The sequence below is a fragment of the Cuculus canorus genome, chromosome 2 (assembly GCF_017976375.1).
Source record: "Cuculus canorus isolate bCucCan1 chromosome 2, bCucCan1.pri, whole genome shotgun sequence".
Lineage (NCBI taxonomy): Eukaryota > Metazoa > Chordata > Aves > Cuculiformes > Cuculidae > Cuculus > Cuculus canorus.
The window spans coordinates 130,237,509-130,254,281 of NC_071402.1; the positions used below are offsets into that span (position 1 = coordinate 130,237,509).

General features: G+C 36.7%; 1 protein-coding gene across 1 annotated transcript in view; it reads left to right on the forward strand.

Moving 5' to 3' along the window:
* MEOX2 (mesenchyme homeobox 2) overlaps positions 1-14,518 on the forward strand; it is a 52,813-nt gene extending 38,295 nt beyond the window's left edge. The window contains exons 2-3 of the mRNA XM_009570824.2: positions 1,553-1,725; positions 13,242-14,518. Coding sequence (XP_009569119.2) covers positions 1,553-1,725; positions 13,242-13,466 — 398 coding nt within the window. The 3' untranslated portion in view covers positions 13,467-14,518. The remainder of the gene's footprint in view (positions 1-1,552; positions 1,726-13,241) is intronic.
* Positions 14,519-16,773: the final 2,255 nt, after the last annotated feature.

The window sequence follows — 16,773 nt, forward strand, 5'->3', positions numbered from 1 at the left end:
GGTTCACGGTGATTTTGATCTGACAAGTGTTTTATGTTGAGTTTGGATAATGGACCTTTGCCCCACACTGTAGTCAATGGGTGTGTCATCTAATGGGCTCCTACCTTAGAAAATCCCCACTCCTGTTGTGGCTGAACAGCTCCCAAACCAACTAAAAAACGTTGATGGAGACCCTCTGTCATACACAACAGCAGTACCAGCACATACGAAGCAAAGTTTGTGTGTCATGTCAGCAGAAGTTAAGAGGTTTGGTTATTTGACTCTCTTAGCTTTAAAACATTTTAAATGAATGACTGTAGCACTGAGTCAAACACCAACAGTTCTCATAAAAAAAAAAAAAAAAATCCAAGCAACAGAATAGCTGACAAAAAGTGAGAACATAGATAATTGACTGTAGTATTGAAACCAGACCACTGGCCAGTTGGACAGTCTCAGGCATGTCAATGACTCATCTGACAGAGGCCCAGGGTGTGATTTCTTGTGGGCTTGTTCATTTGGATGTTGATGCAGGTTTCTATTTAAATCAGCAGCTGAAGTGTGAATTTATCTGTGACATTTTTAAGATGGTTCACAAGGCTAGAATTTGACTAATGATACTCCTACTGATCTGCTAATTTTGGATTTATAGGTGTATCATACAATGAAGTCTTACTCAAACCTATAAACGTCTGGTCCTTTTTTTTTTTTATTTCGGTTACTGTTGTTCGTACCACTCTTTCTTTGTTCTCTATTTTTTTTTGCAGTTTAACTTCATATATTTCAGCAGACTTCACAGTCAGCAAAAGAATGACTGTCACTGAGTTCAGTAGTTTGACTTGGGACCAAATGTACCTTTTTCTGAGCGTAGAAGGAACCAGGAGGGTGATAATGAAACTTTAAGCAACACCCTTCTGATGGTGGCCCAAGTATTCCTTAGGTAATGAGCTGTAGTGGTAGGAAATTTCCTGTACTGATAGAAGCTGTGGCACAACTGCCCTATCTGCATGTAGTCGTCAGTAGGAGAAGATCCCATTATCAAGTGGGACATGCTCTCTGATTTCTTTTTGATGTGTCTTGAATTTCCTTTTTCAGTTACCTTTCCCTGAAAGTGCAGATGGACTTAAAGTGTGTTCTTTAAAACAAAGGTTTGGCTCAAACTATTAAAGAAATGATAGGACAGAGAGGTTCTTGAAGTAGTACTCATTAAGACTGCAGTCAAACGATATGCATTGTGTAGTGGTTGGATGCGCTGAGAGTTGCCGGAAGTTGGAAGGAGTTGAAGTTTTGCGGAAATTCTACAGAGAACCATTAGGAAATGAAACACTGCAAGTTTTAAGCTAAGGTTTGATGTGCATGAGGAGCAGCTCTTGTTTGTCAAAATTACTGCTGTTTTCCTGATTACACTGAACATTCTTCATTACAATGAAGAATCCATAGGTATGAAAGCAAAGGTGTGTTTCTGAGAGAATAAAGTCTGAAGAATGTAACTTGAGCACATTGTTCGCTTTAGGCTTGTTTCCTATTTAGCTGTACACTTGTCATTACTTCCATTTTTTCACCTTTTTTTTTTCAGATTCCCAAGAAGGAAACTACAAGTCAGAGGTCAACAGTAAACCCAGGAAGGAAAGGACAGCTTTCACCAAGGAGCAAATCAGAGAGCTAGAAGCAGAATTTGCTCATCATAACTATTTGACCAGGCTGAGGCGATATGAGATAGCAGTAAACCTTGACCTCACTGAAAGACAGGTACTGATGCAAAATAATGGACTTTAAATGCTTGCCCAATATTTACCTGTGGTCAGTAGCTCCTAACAGCAGAGCTCTTATTTATGTTACTAATAGATATGCTGATATATCAGATCGAATGTTTATAGCAAAATGATATACATTTATTACCTCTCTGCTGTGCAAGTAGTTTATATTTTTATATGTAGCCGCTAAAGATTAGTTTCATCTAGTAGGCAGAGACAGAAGATAAAATCACAAGTAATATAACTGTTAAAATAGTGCACATCTTTTCTAACATGTCCACACTGATGTGGCTGAAGAAGTGGTAGGTCCCAAATACTGCATGCACAAGCAATTGCTTTGCCTGCATGCAACAAATATGAGCATCTTGGTTTAGTCTGTTAAATATATGCAGTTGCCATTTGTCCAGAGTTTCTGAACATCCTGTTTCCAGATGGCAGCAAGAATGGGAATACCAGCAAAACTGGAATACAGGCATTTTTAACTACTTTATCTTACCCTGCACTGTGAAAACAGAGGAGACGATGGAATTTCTTATGACTCCTTTCTTGCTCACCATTCACCCTGGTCTGGGGAACACTTCTGCACATGCTCAGTTTTCCTCATGCATATTGTCACATTGATTTCTAATGGAAATATTCATGTTAAAAATGTTCTGTAGTGTTTCAGGATCACATCCCAACACATTAAATGGGTACTCAAGTCACATTTCAAGTCACATTTCAAACATAAATAAGTGATAATTACATCAACATACACATTTAAAAAATGTGTTTTAGTAAAGACATGTAGAATACTGGACTAAGCATAGAAAATCAATGAAATATTGCTTGCAGTTTTATGATTAAAATTGAAAGCTTTTTCCCCAAAAGAGAGTAATCTTTTCTTCAGAAATCAGTATTAGATTGACAAATTGCTTTAGATACAGTCAGTAAGGTGATGATATATTCAATGGGAGGTATCAAAATATGATTTGTAAACTGTAGATACTACAAGTTTTGCATTTTCCTTGAGTTTTATTAACACCTGCTGTAAGTACCCATCTCAGTGAAAATCTAGCCTTTGCTATGCATATGAAGAAAAATTTACTCATACAAGCAAATGAAACAGGCTTCTAGAGAGTGGAGAGATTTCTAGAGAATTTTACTAGCTGTCACAGCAGTGGAGACCATGTTTGATAGCTATCTTAACTAGATGCAACAAAAAATATTCTTTTTTCTAAAATTATTGTGACTGAATTAAAATATATTGACTGAATTAAAAAAAAAAAAACAAACCCAAATCACTGTCCAGTGAGGCAGCATTTTTAGAAAATTGCTATTTCTGGAACAATCTTCCCTTACTATTTTTGCACCCAAAAGACTGCATTGCAGAAAATGGTACCTGATAGGCAGTAGTACCTTTGTTTGAAATAAGTGAACACACAAGTGATAATCTCAGTTTCGTCACAGGCTGTAGACCTATTTGTGATGGAAGCACTCTTGATGTCTCATGATACACTGAATTTGCATACAGTAAATTGAAACTTGCTTCAGATAATACAAAGAGGAAAACCAGCAGTGGGTATCAAGTGAACTAATATATCTGCTCGAAGAATAGGTTTGAGAGGACACCTAACCCCTGATGGAATGAATTGTTTATCGTATTTGGTTTTACTGTGTTTTATAAAATGACAAACATCATATTTTTTAGAGGGTAAAAGAACAAAAAATAATCTGGGGAAAGTATTGTCAGGTCATCCTAAAGTTACAACTTTTAAGTTATTTTCCCAGTATGTGAGATAAATCACAGACCCTATTATCTTAAAGCTCTATCTTCCCCTTGACTATAGTGATAATTTCAACCATACGCCAAAGCTTAAAGGAGGCTCTGACCAACTAACACTTCATAATTACCTTTATGGCATTTAAACAAGCTGTAGAAAAAAACATATTTCTGACCATATTTAAAAAGCTGTATAAGGGTATTAAGGTTTTCTACAGTCATTAAAGTAAGGCTCCATTTGATTTTTGAAACAACTTACAAGATCAGTTCAAACATAAATGACTCATGGAAGGCCATTTCACAAAAGCAATAATTAAAAAAACCCCTCACAACATATGGATCAGGAGAAGGAAATAATCCTATCACTCCCTAAAAAAAAAGGAAACCCGAGTTACAAGACAGGAGGATGAAATGAAATAAGTGCCTCAATTGCCTAGATATTAAGAGTGCACTTTCAGAGCATTATAAGCACATCTGGTGGTAGGATGACTCTATTATGGTATTGTAGGAATTCCAGCAGTATAGGTACATATAATTCCAGTTCCATCTCCTATAGAGTGCACTCACAATCCCTGCTCAGCTAGCAGTTAATAATTTTCAGCTGGCAGGACTCGTATTATAGTTTGAAGAGCCAGTTAGACTGAAAACTATCTTAGCTCCCTAGATATTTGTAACCTTGAAAAGCACATTCTTGGGTTTTTTGTACATCCAGATAAACTTGGAGAAGGATCCATGCAAACTTTTTAATATCTCACCGTGGGATGAGGAGAGGAAGCAGCTGCAGTGGGGTATCAGAGGCGTGGCAAAACGGACATTTTTATGGAGTTGGTCCTGCCAAATATAGAGAGAGTAGGAGATCTTTCCACCTCACAAGACCTTTTTGCGTGGAGCTAATCAAAGAGTAATGTTGCAGTTCTGCAGGCTAGCTAAGGTTACCGGAATAAACAGTCCAAATATGTAATGCTTCTGTTTGCCAACATAAACACAAAATCCCACCTAGTCAGATTAAATTCTGCTGATGGTAATGTTTATTTCTTCTTAAATTTCATTTACAATACCCACCCAGAAGCCACCAATGATCTATAAAAGGCCTGAAGCCATTGATTTTGCATAGAGAAAGAACAAAAATTTGTTAAAATGAAGAGTCCTTTGGCATCTGTGTTTTGCTTCCAACTGGTACCAACAAAGGATGGAGCCAAGAAAGGAAGGAGCTTCGTGATGCCTTTTTCTGCTACAAGAGCAAGCAGCATAATTAATTAAATGCACTTGTGCAATCTTGATATAGTACCATAATCCACACTATAGCACTGCATTGTTATAACTATACAAATAATTAATGAAGTTTTCCATTAGAAAAGTTTCCTCTAGACTAGGTTACCTCAATCCTTCATCACAAGTGATATCATTAAAATCCCATTCTGCATCACAGAGCTCAGGGGAGGCTAATTACTGCATTTTTTAGACTTGACTGTTAAGGTAAGTGTAGTTGCGCTTAGTCACCCAAGTTAGAAACCAGAGTATTCAATGTTCCTCAATTATGCATTTGTTCTGAACCACCTCTGGAAGAGTCATTGTTTCTCCATGCATCACACAGCATGACTTCCTACTTCAGAAAGCTAGATTTCTAAGGTTAGGTGGGCAATTATCCCCCTATATATTTTCAAACAAAATCAAACAATGGATTGATAGGACATGTTTGATCATATCTGTCTGATTTATTTTGCTCTTGCATCTTCTTTGAAGGGCAGTTGCTCATTCCAAGCTTCCATTTGTTAAGGACTTTCTATACACATTGTAATAATGAGCCTGTGTGGCTTGATATCCTTTGGATTGTTTGTTTTATTCAGAGTAACACTCTTAATAAAATAAAACTCACTAATACTTTTATGTTTGTCTTGAGCAATATAAATATCAGGAGTGAGAGTTAGTGATCTAGCTCAGTTTGTTCTTCCTTAGGAAAGAGCACTCTTGGCAAACTTAATTATTAACTTGTGCATAATTTTGATTTGTATGATAATTCTTTTTTTTTAAAGAAAAAAAGCACATGGCAAAACTTCCAACAGTGTATTTACTTTGGCAGTATTGATTGAATTCAAACAAGCAGTTCCATGTGCAAAGATCCAACCACCTCAAGCTGTTAGTTGTGAATGGACCCTACACCTGCAGAGAAACCCCGTGGGGTTCTGGATGGGAGAAATGTCTGTCTGTGCCATGTAGAGTATGTGATATAGACAGAAATACTAGCAGCTAATTTGGCTGCTTTTGCCAAGTGAGTAATGCTTTGCTGTACCCTGCTGCTACCCTTTCCTAGACACGAGTCAAGAAAGATGCTGCTTCTACTGCTGCCTGTTTAAAAGATAGGAGTTTTTTGGTTTGCCATTTATTGTCACTCTAAAACACAGATTGAAGAATTCAGTGAGGAACAGATGGTATTGAAGAGGTAAAAATGAATCTGTGGAATAAAGGAGATATTTTTTATTTGGGGCATTGAAAAACTGAGCATCTTTTTCTGGTTTGACTAGTTCCTTATCCTCAGGGCAGGCCCTGCTGAAAATAGGAGCAGCTTCTTGAGACTTACTAGCTTTAAAATGAGATATTGATTTTGAGGCTAGTTTACTGTCAAAAGACTGGGAACTGGCCTGTTTTGGAAGGCCAAAAGGGCCCTCCAGATCTGAAGTAATGAACTGTGAAACTACTTTAAATGAATACTAATGACTGTGCGTCTTTCTTGAGATGGATTCCATAGCCATAGAGACCTGGAACATTGCCACGGGCCAGTAGTCAGACACTGCTTTCTGCCGAGTCCTGCTTCTTGACATATGACTTTCTTCATACTAAAGTAGCAGTAGGCAAAGACGTCAACACACGCAGCCAAAAGTCAGTCTTTATTACCCACTGCCTTTTAACTTTCACACGTAGTTGACGTGTGCAAAACGGGTGCAGAATGATGCACGTCGTAATTTTTTTCTCTTGAAATAAAGTGCTCTGCATGTGAGTAATTCACGCAGGTAAACGCCTATGAAAAGAGACAACATTTAGCTGAAGGTTATCTTCCTCACAAATTAGTTTTCCACCATGTGTTTCTTTTGTAGATTTATATATATATGTAAAGAAACTGGATGAAGGTAGACTCTAGAAAAACTTATTATCAAAGAATAAGGCAGAGGTAGTTCTAGCAGCAGCCCCACAAATTGCCTTTCTCTTCCTCTGGACAAAGAAAGAGAGACTAATTTTATAAAAAATACTCCCTTAGATTACGCACAACAAGCCAGTAGGAGGAAAGAACCTGAAATGGTGTGTCTGTCCCATTGTATTTAAGGTATGTTAATCCTGAAGCCTAGGTAAGAGGGGTTTTGATTAGGGAAGGTTAGCTGTTGGATCATGAAATTAATTTTGAAGATCACTAGTGGAGAAGGTGGCAGTTCTTTGGATGGAGCAGAGGGAGGTAACCGAGTGGTCTCAAAGACTTTTGAATTTGAAATGAAATACACATACCATTACTCTCCTCTGAAATAGAATGTCTATCCTGCCCCTGTCTAAATGTGGGAGGTAGAAAGGAGAATGTATCACCTAAGTAATATCCAAACCTCAACTGACTTCTATGTAACAAAAAACCAGAGCTCCCTCCCACACCTTCCTGGGTGCCAAAAGCTCCAGCTGTCCTTTGTGCACCTGCCAAAACCTCCCTTTTTTCTCAACAGCTGCTGCAAAGTACATGTGTGCATTCCGTGCAAAGTCCTCTAATGTAACACAGAGCAGATTGCTTTAAATCAGTGAGCAGGTGACTTAATCAATTTTAATCAGAACGTTCTGGTACCACTCACTAATTTCCAAAGAAGAATTATTTTTTTTTGCCAATTGGTATATTTTGGTACTATTTTATAATAACTTAGAAGACATCTAATACTCAGAATTATTTAAACTAGTTTTGAACTAAAAATATATTTAAGATTTTTAAGAGGTTTTTTTGGGATAGAAATTGGAATTCCTTTAAATCACATAAGGAAGAAAATTAAGTTTAATTGAATAAAGCTACTTTAACTTACACTCTCATGTATCCAGCATGACTGAAACCATAGCTGAACTATTTAAAATCTCATGTTACCTTTAGTTACTGAAATGAACTGATAATTCTGACCACCATTCCTGTGCATATTTTAAACTAATAGGTTTGATTCTTACAGCCCTTATATTTATTCATAGTGTAGAACATGAAGAGAAACTTTCCTGCTTTTACATTGCTGTTTGCTTTTGTAAGTTGGTTGAATAAATTGTCATGAAAACACAATATACATGTAGAAGGTAAGTTTCAGGAGTTTAACACCATTGATTTCTGTAAAGTTCAGGAGTTTGACTTTCTTAAAACTTGGCAGTGTAAGTGTACTATCTAAAAATAATGGGAATGTTTTCAGAGCCAAAGAAAGCTGAGAATTAAACTTTTCTCTTTTTTTTTTTATAAATTTTGCAGAGTGAGGGTTATTTTTTATTTTCCATATGTTTATCTGCATTAGAGGACAGTAAATTGACAGATTTAAAAAAAAAAAAAAGAAAGAAAATGGATAATGGCAGGCCAGGGTCAGAAGGCTTAAAAAGCTTGATGATTTGGTCTTTTTGACACATCATTTAGGTATAATAAAACATGGAATTTGGGATACTGACTTCAAAGACTCATACTTAGAAATATGCATCCCATATAGCAAAACAGCAGTTTTAACTTGCACAGTGCTCTTGTTTCTAACTTTTAAGGTTTGTGAGATATCAGGCCTCATATTTTAATCTCATTTGGGACTCATGCCACTAAAACCTGGAACAGAAAGTCTAATTTTAGGAAAGAATATTTCACTTCAGAAAAGAGCTTTTTTAAAAGGAAAAGTAGTTTTTTTTTTAAGAAAGACAGCAGACAGTGCAACTAAAGTAGTTGGAATTCAGTCATGCTTTCATTTTTCAGGCCACAATGCATTTATTAAGAAATTCTTATTAATTATAAAAAGTATGTGTTTTGCTTTTCTCTGTAAGTACAGAATGATAAAATCCCATGTCAAAAGGAAGCATATGCATTCTGCAGAGCATGGTAGATGTCAACTGTTCTTAAAGTGACTGAAATGCTCTGATAAAGAATAAGTTTTAAATCAGAAGTTTAGGTGATATGCTCATTTGGAACCAAATTATACATTTGTGTCCACACCATGAAGTTGTGTTAAAGATACACAAGACATACATCACATAGTATGGGCCTTAAACCTACTCAAGACTCATTTATCATAAGCATACAATGATTACTTTAGTAATGTAGATGCTAACAACGTCAACCCATTTGTTTTGAATCTCCTCCTGTGATTCCTGCAGGGTAGACCTTAAAACAAATTGGTCACAATAAAAACATTTTCCTTGTACACCAGGAAATGCACAATGTGAGATCATTTACTCGTATCTTAAGTACCAGTCCAATCATCAGACGTGGATGTGCAGATGCTAAACAACTTGTTGACTAAGGGAAAAGAAACTGCTTTCGTGCCAGTAAGCAGATGTGCTCCATAGACTGGCTCATAAATGCTGATTTAGAAACAGCTGTTAATGCTACCATCATCTTTAACACAGTTAATTTCCCTCCACTTCCTTTGTTTTCTGTACATACATATGCTTGCTCTATATAGTAAAGTTGTCCTAGTCAGAGGGTGGAGAAGAGGGAGTGCGTTTTAATAAACAATAGGCGATTAGGACCTGCTTCTGGGAGGTGGTGAGCACTCTCAGCTCCTGCTGTAGCTAACTTAGACTTCATAAGCAGCATAAAAAGGTTAAGATGAACTATGGTGTTAAGTTTATCATAGTAGATCTTCAAACCACTTTAAAAGGATATTCTTTTTGCAAAAGTAGTAAATGACACAAGTTGGTTCTTTCACTGAAATAAGGTTCAAGTCTTTTTCAAGTTCATTTCAGAAAGGACATTTTCTTTTTTATTTTTATTTTTATTTTTATTTTTATTTTTATTTTTATTTTTATTTTTATTTTTATTTTTATTTTTATTTTTATTTCTATTTTCATTTAAGTCATTCTCTCTTTTCTCTTACCATTGCTTTTTCTCACTCTTTCTCTCTCCTCTCTTTCTGTTTCCTATCTCTGTTTTCTTTCTCAGCATTTTGTTCTTCTGTGCATTTTTTGCAACACCTGTAAGTTTGAAAGGAGTTGTGTGTTTGAAAAGCGCAGTTTTCCATGTATCCAGATAACCTGACGCTCAGAAGTACTTCACACAAAGTTTGCTTCACTTCCTTCCCATTACCAAAATGTAGCTGGATCACATATCAGTAACAAATATGCCCTCCATAATTGACTCTTCAGTTCCAGAGGAAGTTCAGAATTCCAGTACCTGAATTTGATCTCTAGAGGAAATAACCAGTGAAGGACCTGTCTCATATTATTAGCACATGATCATTAAAGATTTTATCTAGAGCCCATTGAACTCCCTGTTAAAACTCACACTGACATCAGTGTATTTTGGATCAGGTCAAAAGTAGATTTCAATACATCATAAAGGAGGACATAGAGCAATATATATATATAAAGTACATAATGTATTATTTCATATAAGATTCCTGCACATTACTGCAGAAAATAATTGATTTCTAACTTTTGAAAATAATCTTTCACCTATCAAATAAAGACATTTCTTATTGGATATGCTTTAAGTAAATGAGTTGCAGATTATTTGAAGTTTTTAATAAAAAAAATCTGAAGTCTTTTCTTTTTTTCTTTTCTTTTCTTTTCTTTTCTTTTCTTTTCTTTTCTTTTCTTTTCTTTTCTTTTCTTTTCTTTTCTTTTCTTTTCTTTTCTTTTCTTTTCTTTTCTTTTCTTTTCTTTTCTTTTCTTTTCTTTTCTTTTCTTTTCTTTTCTTCTTTTTTTTAGGTTGTTACCATATTTTCTTTATGGGAAGCCTAACAGTCTGTGCCAGTCTGTGACGCTGATTAGTATATGCTCTCCTATGAGAGTGCCAGAATTACTCTCTTCCCCCTGCACTCAAGGGGTAATTTGCATGCAAAGGTAGCTGGAATCCTTTCAGCCTTACTTCCCTTGAACACTATTTCCCAGACAGTCAGTCATTTGCAGACATGGCGCTGTATACTGGATCACCTGAGGAATTTATAAAGTGCTTATTCTTCAAAAGAGAAATAATTTGTCCTTTAAGTGATTTATATCAATTAATATACACATGCTGACCTAGACCTATCCTGGTGGAGGCACTTCAGAGCATGGTCGCATGACCTGGTCTGAGGGGAGGTGATCTGGATGAAGACTAGTAGATGTGTGAGTTTAGCTCTATGAGAGGAGAATGGAAATGAGCACCTGCATCAGGAGCCCGGCAGTAATCATTTTGCTCACACCTGTCCCAACCAGAACAGCTTCAGACAATGGCTGTAGGAGTATTAGCTTCAGCTTCTCACGTATTAAAAAACGAAATGGATGGATGCATGCCTGAATCTCTCCTGTTCCAGTAAGTTAAATTAGGTTGAATCCAGGCTGCACATTGAACTTTTTGCTTCAGATGCATCATTGTAATTTTTCTTGAAACCACTTTTTGTACATATTATTATTTTGGTTTGGGCTTTCAGTGTTGTGACTTACTCTGTGAATGTTCAAGGACATAAAAATATCCAGAGAACTGCTTAGCTCTTTTAAACATTAATCCTGCCATTCCTTCATACTGACTAGAACTTTTTCAGCCCTTATTGCAGAAGTGTGATAATATTCTGTGGGTTGCATCTAGCGTCTATTATTTTTGATGTTTAGATTATGGCTGCAGTTGCATCTGCTGCACTGTGTGGTACTGGGAGAGTTGTGGCTTTTGAAAGATAAATTGCATTGCCTTAAAAATAGAAACTAAATAAAATGATAACTTCCCCCAGAAATCTGTCCATGCTGTACTAATACTATTGTTTCCATGGACACCTCTGATATGTGTCCCGAGTATGATAATTCCCAACATCACAGCAGCCAGTAATAAATACCTTCCCCTTTACACTCATTTCACTTTACAAGCCAGATTCTTTGGCTCTGATGAGTTGACTGAAGGAAAGGATGTATTGCGCTTTAAGGCTCTTAACTAACCTGGAATCATTTTGCTCTATTCCCAAGTGATTGGCTTTAACAGGAATATAGAGTATTAAAAAAACAAATATACCTCTCTTCCTTTCCACATAAGTACATACAGATAGTAATGTTAACTATCAGTGCAATTGTAGTAAAATTTTAATGTAAAATTCAAAGTGATAGTAAAGGTTAAACACTGCAATGTTTCCTGGATGTATAAGACAGATTCAGCAAAACAGCATTTTTGTGGCTCTATTACTCATGTTGTACAATATGTCCTGCTGTGCTCGTTCCTCGCTGTTTCTTTTAAAACTCTGAAACACATTCTGCTAAATGCAGAAGAGGATACATCAACATTGCAAGCTTTCTTGCTTTCTTTCCAAGTGAGTCCAAAAGTTGCAGACGTTATTTATTTTTCTGTGGAACCTTCAAGTGAAGAGCTTCACAGAAACACACACATGAGATTTTTTAGAAACATTAACTCTAACTAGATCAAGCCCAACAGTCTTCTCTTCATACTGTTTTCAGTGACAGTGTTTTAAGTTGATTTGAAATCAGCCTTTAATCTGGTCTAATATATATGACAGATGCTATGCACATCTTTTCTTTTTTTTTTTTTTTTCTTTTGGCTATTAAAAAAAAAGTCCTTGTGGTTTGCAGTGCTGGTACTTTAGAACTGTGCAAATAATTTAGGTTTATTCCCCCCCCCCCCCCGCCTTCTGTACAGAGAAGGGGAGGTGGGGAAATGAGTTTCATCTGGAGTGAAATCTTGGGGTTTAATATAAAATAGAGATACATTTTTTAATTCTTCATGCTATGCATTTCTTTTTCTGTCCCATCTGAAATTATATGCTGATTTTGAGTCAAATTTTAAATGCCTTGCTCTCTGACTTTGGGGATATTTATTTGCCTGCAAAACTTGATTTGGGTTTATGGCTAAACATAGTAGAATTGAGGATCAGTCAACTAGGATCATTTAAATACATTCCTGAAATAGACAGGGAAGTTTTAATTTTGATGGTAAGTAATGTTATTTCAGATACTGCAACAAGTTAAAGAAAACAAAGAGCTCTTAAAGTGCTCCACCTGAAATTCACTACCAGTTTACAAAAAGAAACAGCAGAAAGCAATACAAACCTTTAGTGCAGGTTGCTTTCCAGAATACCCTCCTTTGAAGGGTAATTAAAAGCACTAGAAGCATGAGGGATAGCAATATGGGTCCCTGCCACCAGACTGAGCTCTCTATTACACAAAAGGTAGGTTCTTCTGTGCGGTCCCTTGATGGGAACCATTTTCCCTCCATTTCTCTGCCTATGTAATGGCATTAATACATTTTTTTTTAGAGTATATGAACTTCTCAATGCTTTCTAAAGGGCTCTGAGGTCTTCCTGTGGAGCTGTGTGTTACAGAGAGCCCTGGTGCCTTCCTGCGGTCACCCCCTTCCCTCATTTGCAATCATTATCCTCACATCCCCAGGGTTCATTGTCCTACCCAAAACTGGATCACCTGCTCTTCAGGAAAGGTTTGCTAAGTGTTCTATCATACAGACAGAAAGGCACATCAAAAAAGAAGTAAAAATCCCGAACGGCTGTGCTACAGCTACAAATACCATTATTATCTTCAATGACCCTATCTTTATTTCCTTGTTTTGTCTTTCCTCTGCGAAGGTAAAAGTTTGGTTCCAGAACAGAAGAATGAAATGGAAGCGGGTAAAAGGGGGCCAGCAAGGTGCAGCAGCTCGGGAGAAGGAACTGGTGAATGTGAAAAAGGGCACGCTGCTCCCCTCTGAGCTCTCTGGCATCGGCGCAGCTGGTCTCCAGCACACGGGGGACTCACTAGCGAATGACGACAGCCACGACAGCGATCACAGCTCTGAGCATGCACACTTATGATACACAGAGAGTGTCCCATCTCCGTTCTCAGGAAAGATGCTTTGCTGACAAGCCTTACACAGGCATCGTTTACGTATGCAAGTGACTCTGTCAGTGATTTTTAAAGTTGTTCTAGAAAATTCAGGCTCATTGTGCCTGCTTTTCTTGATTTTTAGATGGTTTACAGTAAGTGCCTCAAGAGTGGAGAAGTGGAAGACGAACTTACTTTGAACATTCCAGATTTGTTTGTCATGTTTATGACAGCTGGCAGGTATTTTTGCTTTAGCTTGCACTGAAAATTACATTGCTCTCAACAGATGTTATATTCTGAAAACCACAGTGCCACAAAATCACTATCTAGTGGATAAGAAATGTATTTTAACTCTGTATATATTTACCTTACAGCATTTTCCTGTCTTCACTAATTTAGCAATGCATTCATATTAGCTGATGGCAATAGTCACTCATGACAGTAAATGGCTTTTTGTCTCTTTATTTTTGTTTTGTTTTTCCAAAGACATACAATACATGCAGATACTTTTGTTCAAGTAGAGAACAATACAATAGTGTCTGCTAGGACACCTCCTTGTATGACAGACAAAACAAACCTTATGTTGCATTTACTATCAACTGCTGCTAGTAGGGTATTATTAAACTTACCTAGCTCCTCAATTTTTCTTATCTTATAACTGCAAAAAATGATTTTTAGGATCATAAGGATAGTCCGGTAACCTGCCAAAAAATGTCACGTTCCACTCATGCTCAGTGGAAACTACCCAAAGGATTATTCATTTCTACTTTGTCATAGTGGAGCACATTGATAAATATTGACACTCTGCAGAAATCTTGTTGCTTCATCTTCAGTTTAAAAAACAACAGTGGATAAGCTGAAAGTTATTATCAACTGCTTATGTTGGTAGAAATCAAAATATGAAGGTATCTCAGTATTGTGTCCCACGTGTAATATCAAGACACATCTTCTGTTATAAGCTTTTTTTGTACATACAGGCAAATACCAAACCCCCAAGTTTAATGCAAACCATTGATTGTACTTTGTAAAGAAATATGTTTAATAAATAATCCTTTTTAAATAATTCTGGTCTCTCTGCAGTGATTTCATAGGAAACTTAAAGTGTATTTTGTAAAAGTCCTAAGTAGCTCTGCCTTTTTGAGGGCTTTTGGAACTTTATCTGTCTGTGGACGGCACAAAGCTATGTTTTCAGGTTTAGGCTTTTAATCTTGGATAAAGCTTCTACCTTGATCCATTTGGGAAACACTTTCCTTTAGCAGGAAGAAGGCATCTAGCAGCTAGTGATGTCTTCAGCCAAAAACAACAAGAGCCTGTTCAACCATTTTTCCAGGTTTAGAGCAAATACAAAGGGTTATTCTGTCAGACCTCGTTGAAATGGATGAAAGGGAATAAATGTCAGGAAGGGATGCGTAGTTATGTTATACCTTTGTTCAATAAGCTGTTCAGGAGAAAAAAAGAAAATATCTCAAAAACTTAAGAGATTAATTAGAGTGGGCAGTGTGATAAAGGAGCTGAGTGAAAGAAAGAACTAGCAAGTAATGTGCGTAGCTTAATAAAGGCTTTTGAGCATTCCCCGAAGCTCTGCTATGTGGAGCAGCAGGGCATCATAAAAGTTAAATGTGATCAAGAACTCTGTGTCTGTTTCCCAAATTCTTTCCTCTATAGGTTTGATCTTTCTTGCACATTAATTGTTGTCACGATCATTTTAGTTTAAAATACCCAAGCAATGGGTAATTCATTTATTTAAAGACTTCAGAGCATTTTATTGATTCCAGCAGTTTAAGGGGGGTTGCATTTGTTTCCTAGTTCTTTTTCAAATGCCTTTGTCATTCAAAATTGCTGAGAATGGAAGTAGGTTAGAGAAGTAAGCGAACTCCTTGTGAATATTAGATAGTTTTGATTTCGTGGCTGGATGGGAAAGGGGTGTTATTTTTGGGGGGGGGGGGGGGCGGTGAGGTGGTGGTGGTGACTGTCAAAACAGGAAAAAACCCAGAATCTAGTGTTTGGTCTTTAGACCAAAGATTTTATTCTTGGCTCTTCTTTTCTCCCTCTTAGATGAGATACAGCTAAATTTCAAAATTAAAAAGTGGAATAAAATTTTTTTTAAAAGTTCGAATTATCAAATAACACCTTTTAACAACAGAGAATCAAATAGAATATGACATGTTTTGCTAGTAAAGAGGGGAGAGAAGAGTCTTGTCTTGAAATACTCTTATTTGCCACAAGTGCCTTTACAGGTTTGCAGAATTGTTTGTTGCTTTCTTTCATACAAAGTTTAAGAACAAACCTGGGAAGGAATCAGCCAAGGTTGAGCTGACTTTTTACAGAACAAATGGAAGTGCTTTATATACATTACCTGAAACGCACCAACAATGCATTCCTAGCCCGAGGCATTTTGAGAGGTATATTACTGTGTTCACAGTGCTGTGATTTAATTGGGACTTGCAGTGGGAGAGCAGCCAATATGTGTGATGATGGCATCTGAGCCATAATAATCTCATTAGTAAGAATAATTTTGCACCTATTGAGAAAGATGGTCTTTTTCCATTTTCCTAATTTTAACTGAGTTATTGAGACTTAAAACACAGGCTGAAGAGAGAAAAGAGCAAATGGATTAACGGTGCTAGCAGAGTTCAGATAATTGAATGAATCTTCAAACAAAAGACCAAACTATGCTTTATATTACAGAAAAAAAAACTAACAAAATGGATTGTCTCCCATGCTTTAAAAGCAGCTCAGACTTTGAATTTGGCTGCAAGGTACTAAATGTATATACTAACCTCTCGGATTACTTAGAGACCTCTTATGGCTTTAAACAACTGCTTTGTGTGTACACCATTGACAAGTGCAGTACAGTGCTGAAGCTATGAAGTCTAAGCACAGTGAGCTTCCTACCATGGTCTTGTAGGAATTTACTTAGAAGCACAGCCCCAGAAAAATGCTTCTTCCAGATTTCAACCAGCTCATTCTCAAGCCACAAGCAGCAGCAAAAAAACACCTGGTGCTTCAACATTTTGTGGGTTAGCAGACCTACTCAGGACTCATCTGAATACCCCAATTTCTCAAAAACTGTCTTATGGAAGTCCCTGGAATCAATTACGTACTATAACACATTATGACTTTGTATAAAAGTTTTAGCATAATTTTGTTGCTGCAAACAGCTATGGATAAAGGCTTTTGAACTAGAACTTTATTTTACTTTCATTGGCTTATATCTCTCTGCAGACTAACAAAGGCTTCTAGCAATCCATGCATATGGTACAGCTAAGACTATACCATTTAACAGGTGGACAAAAT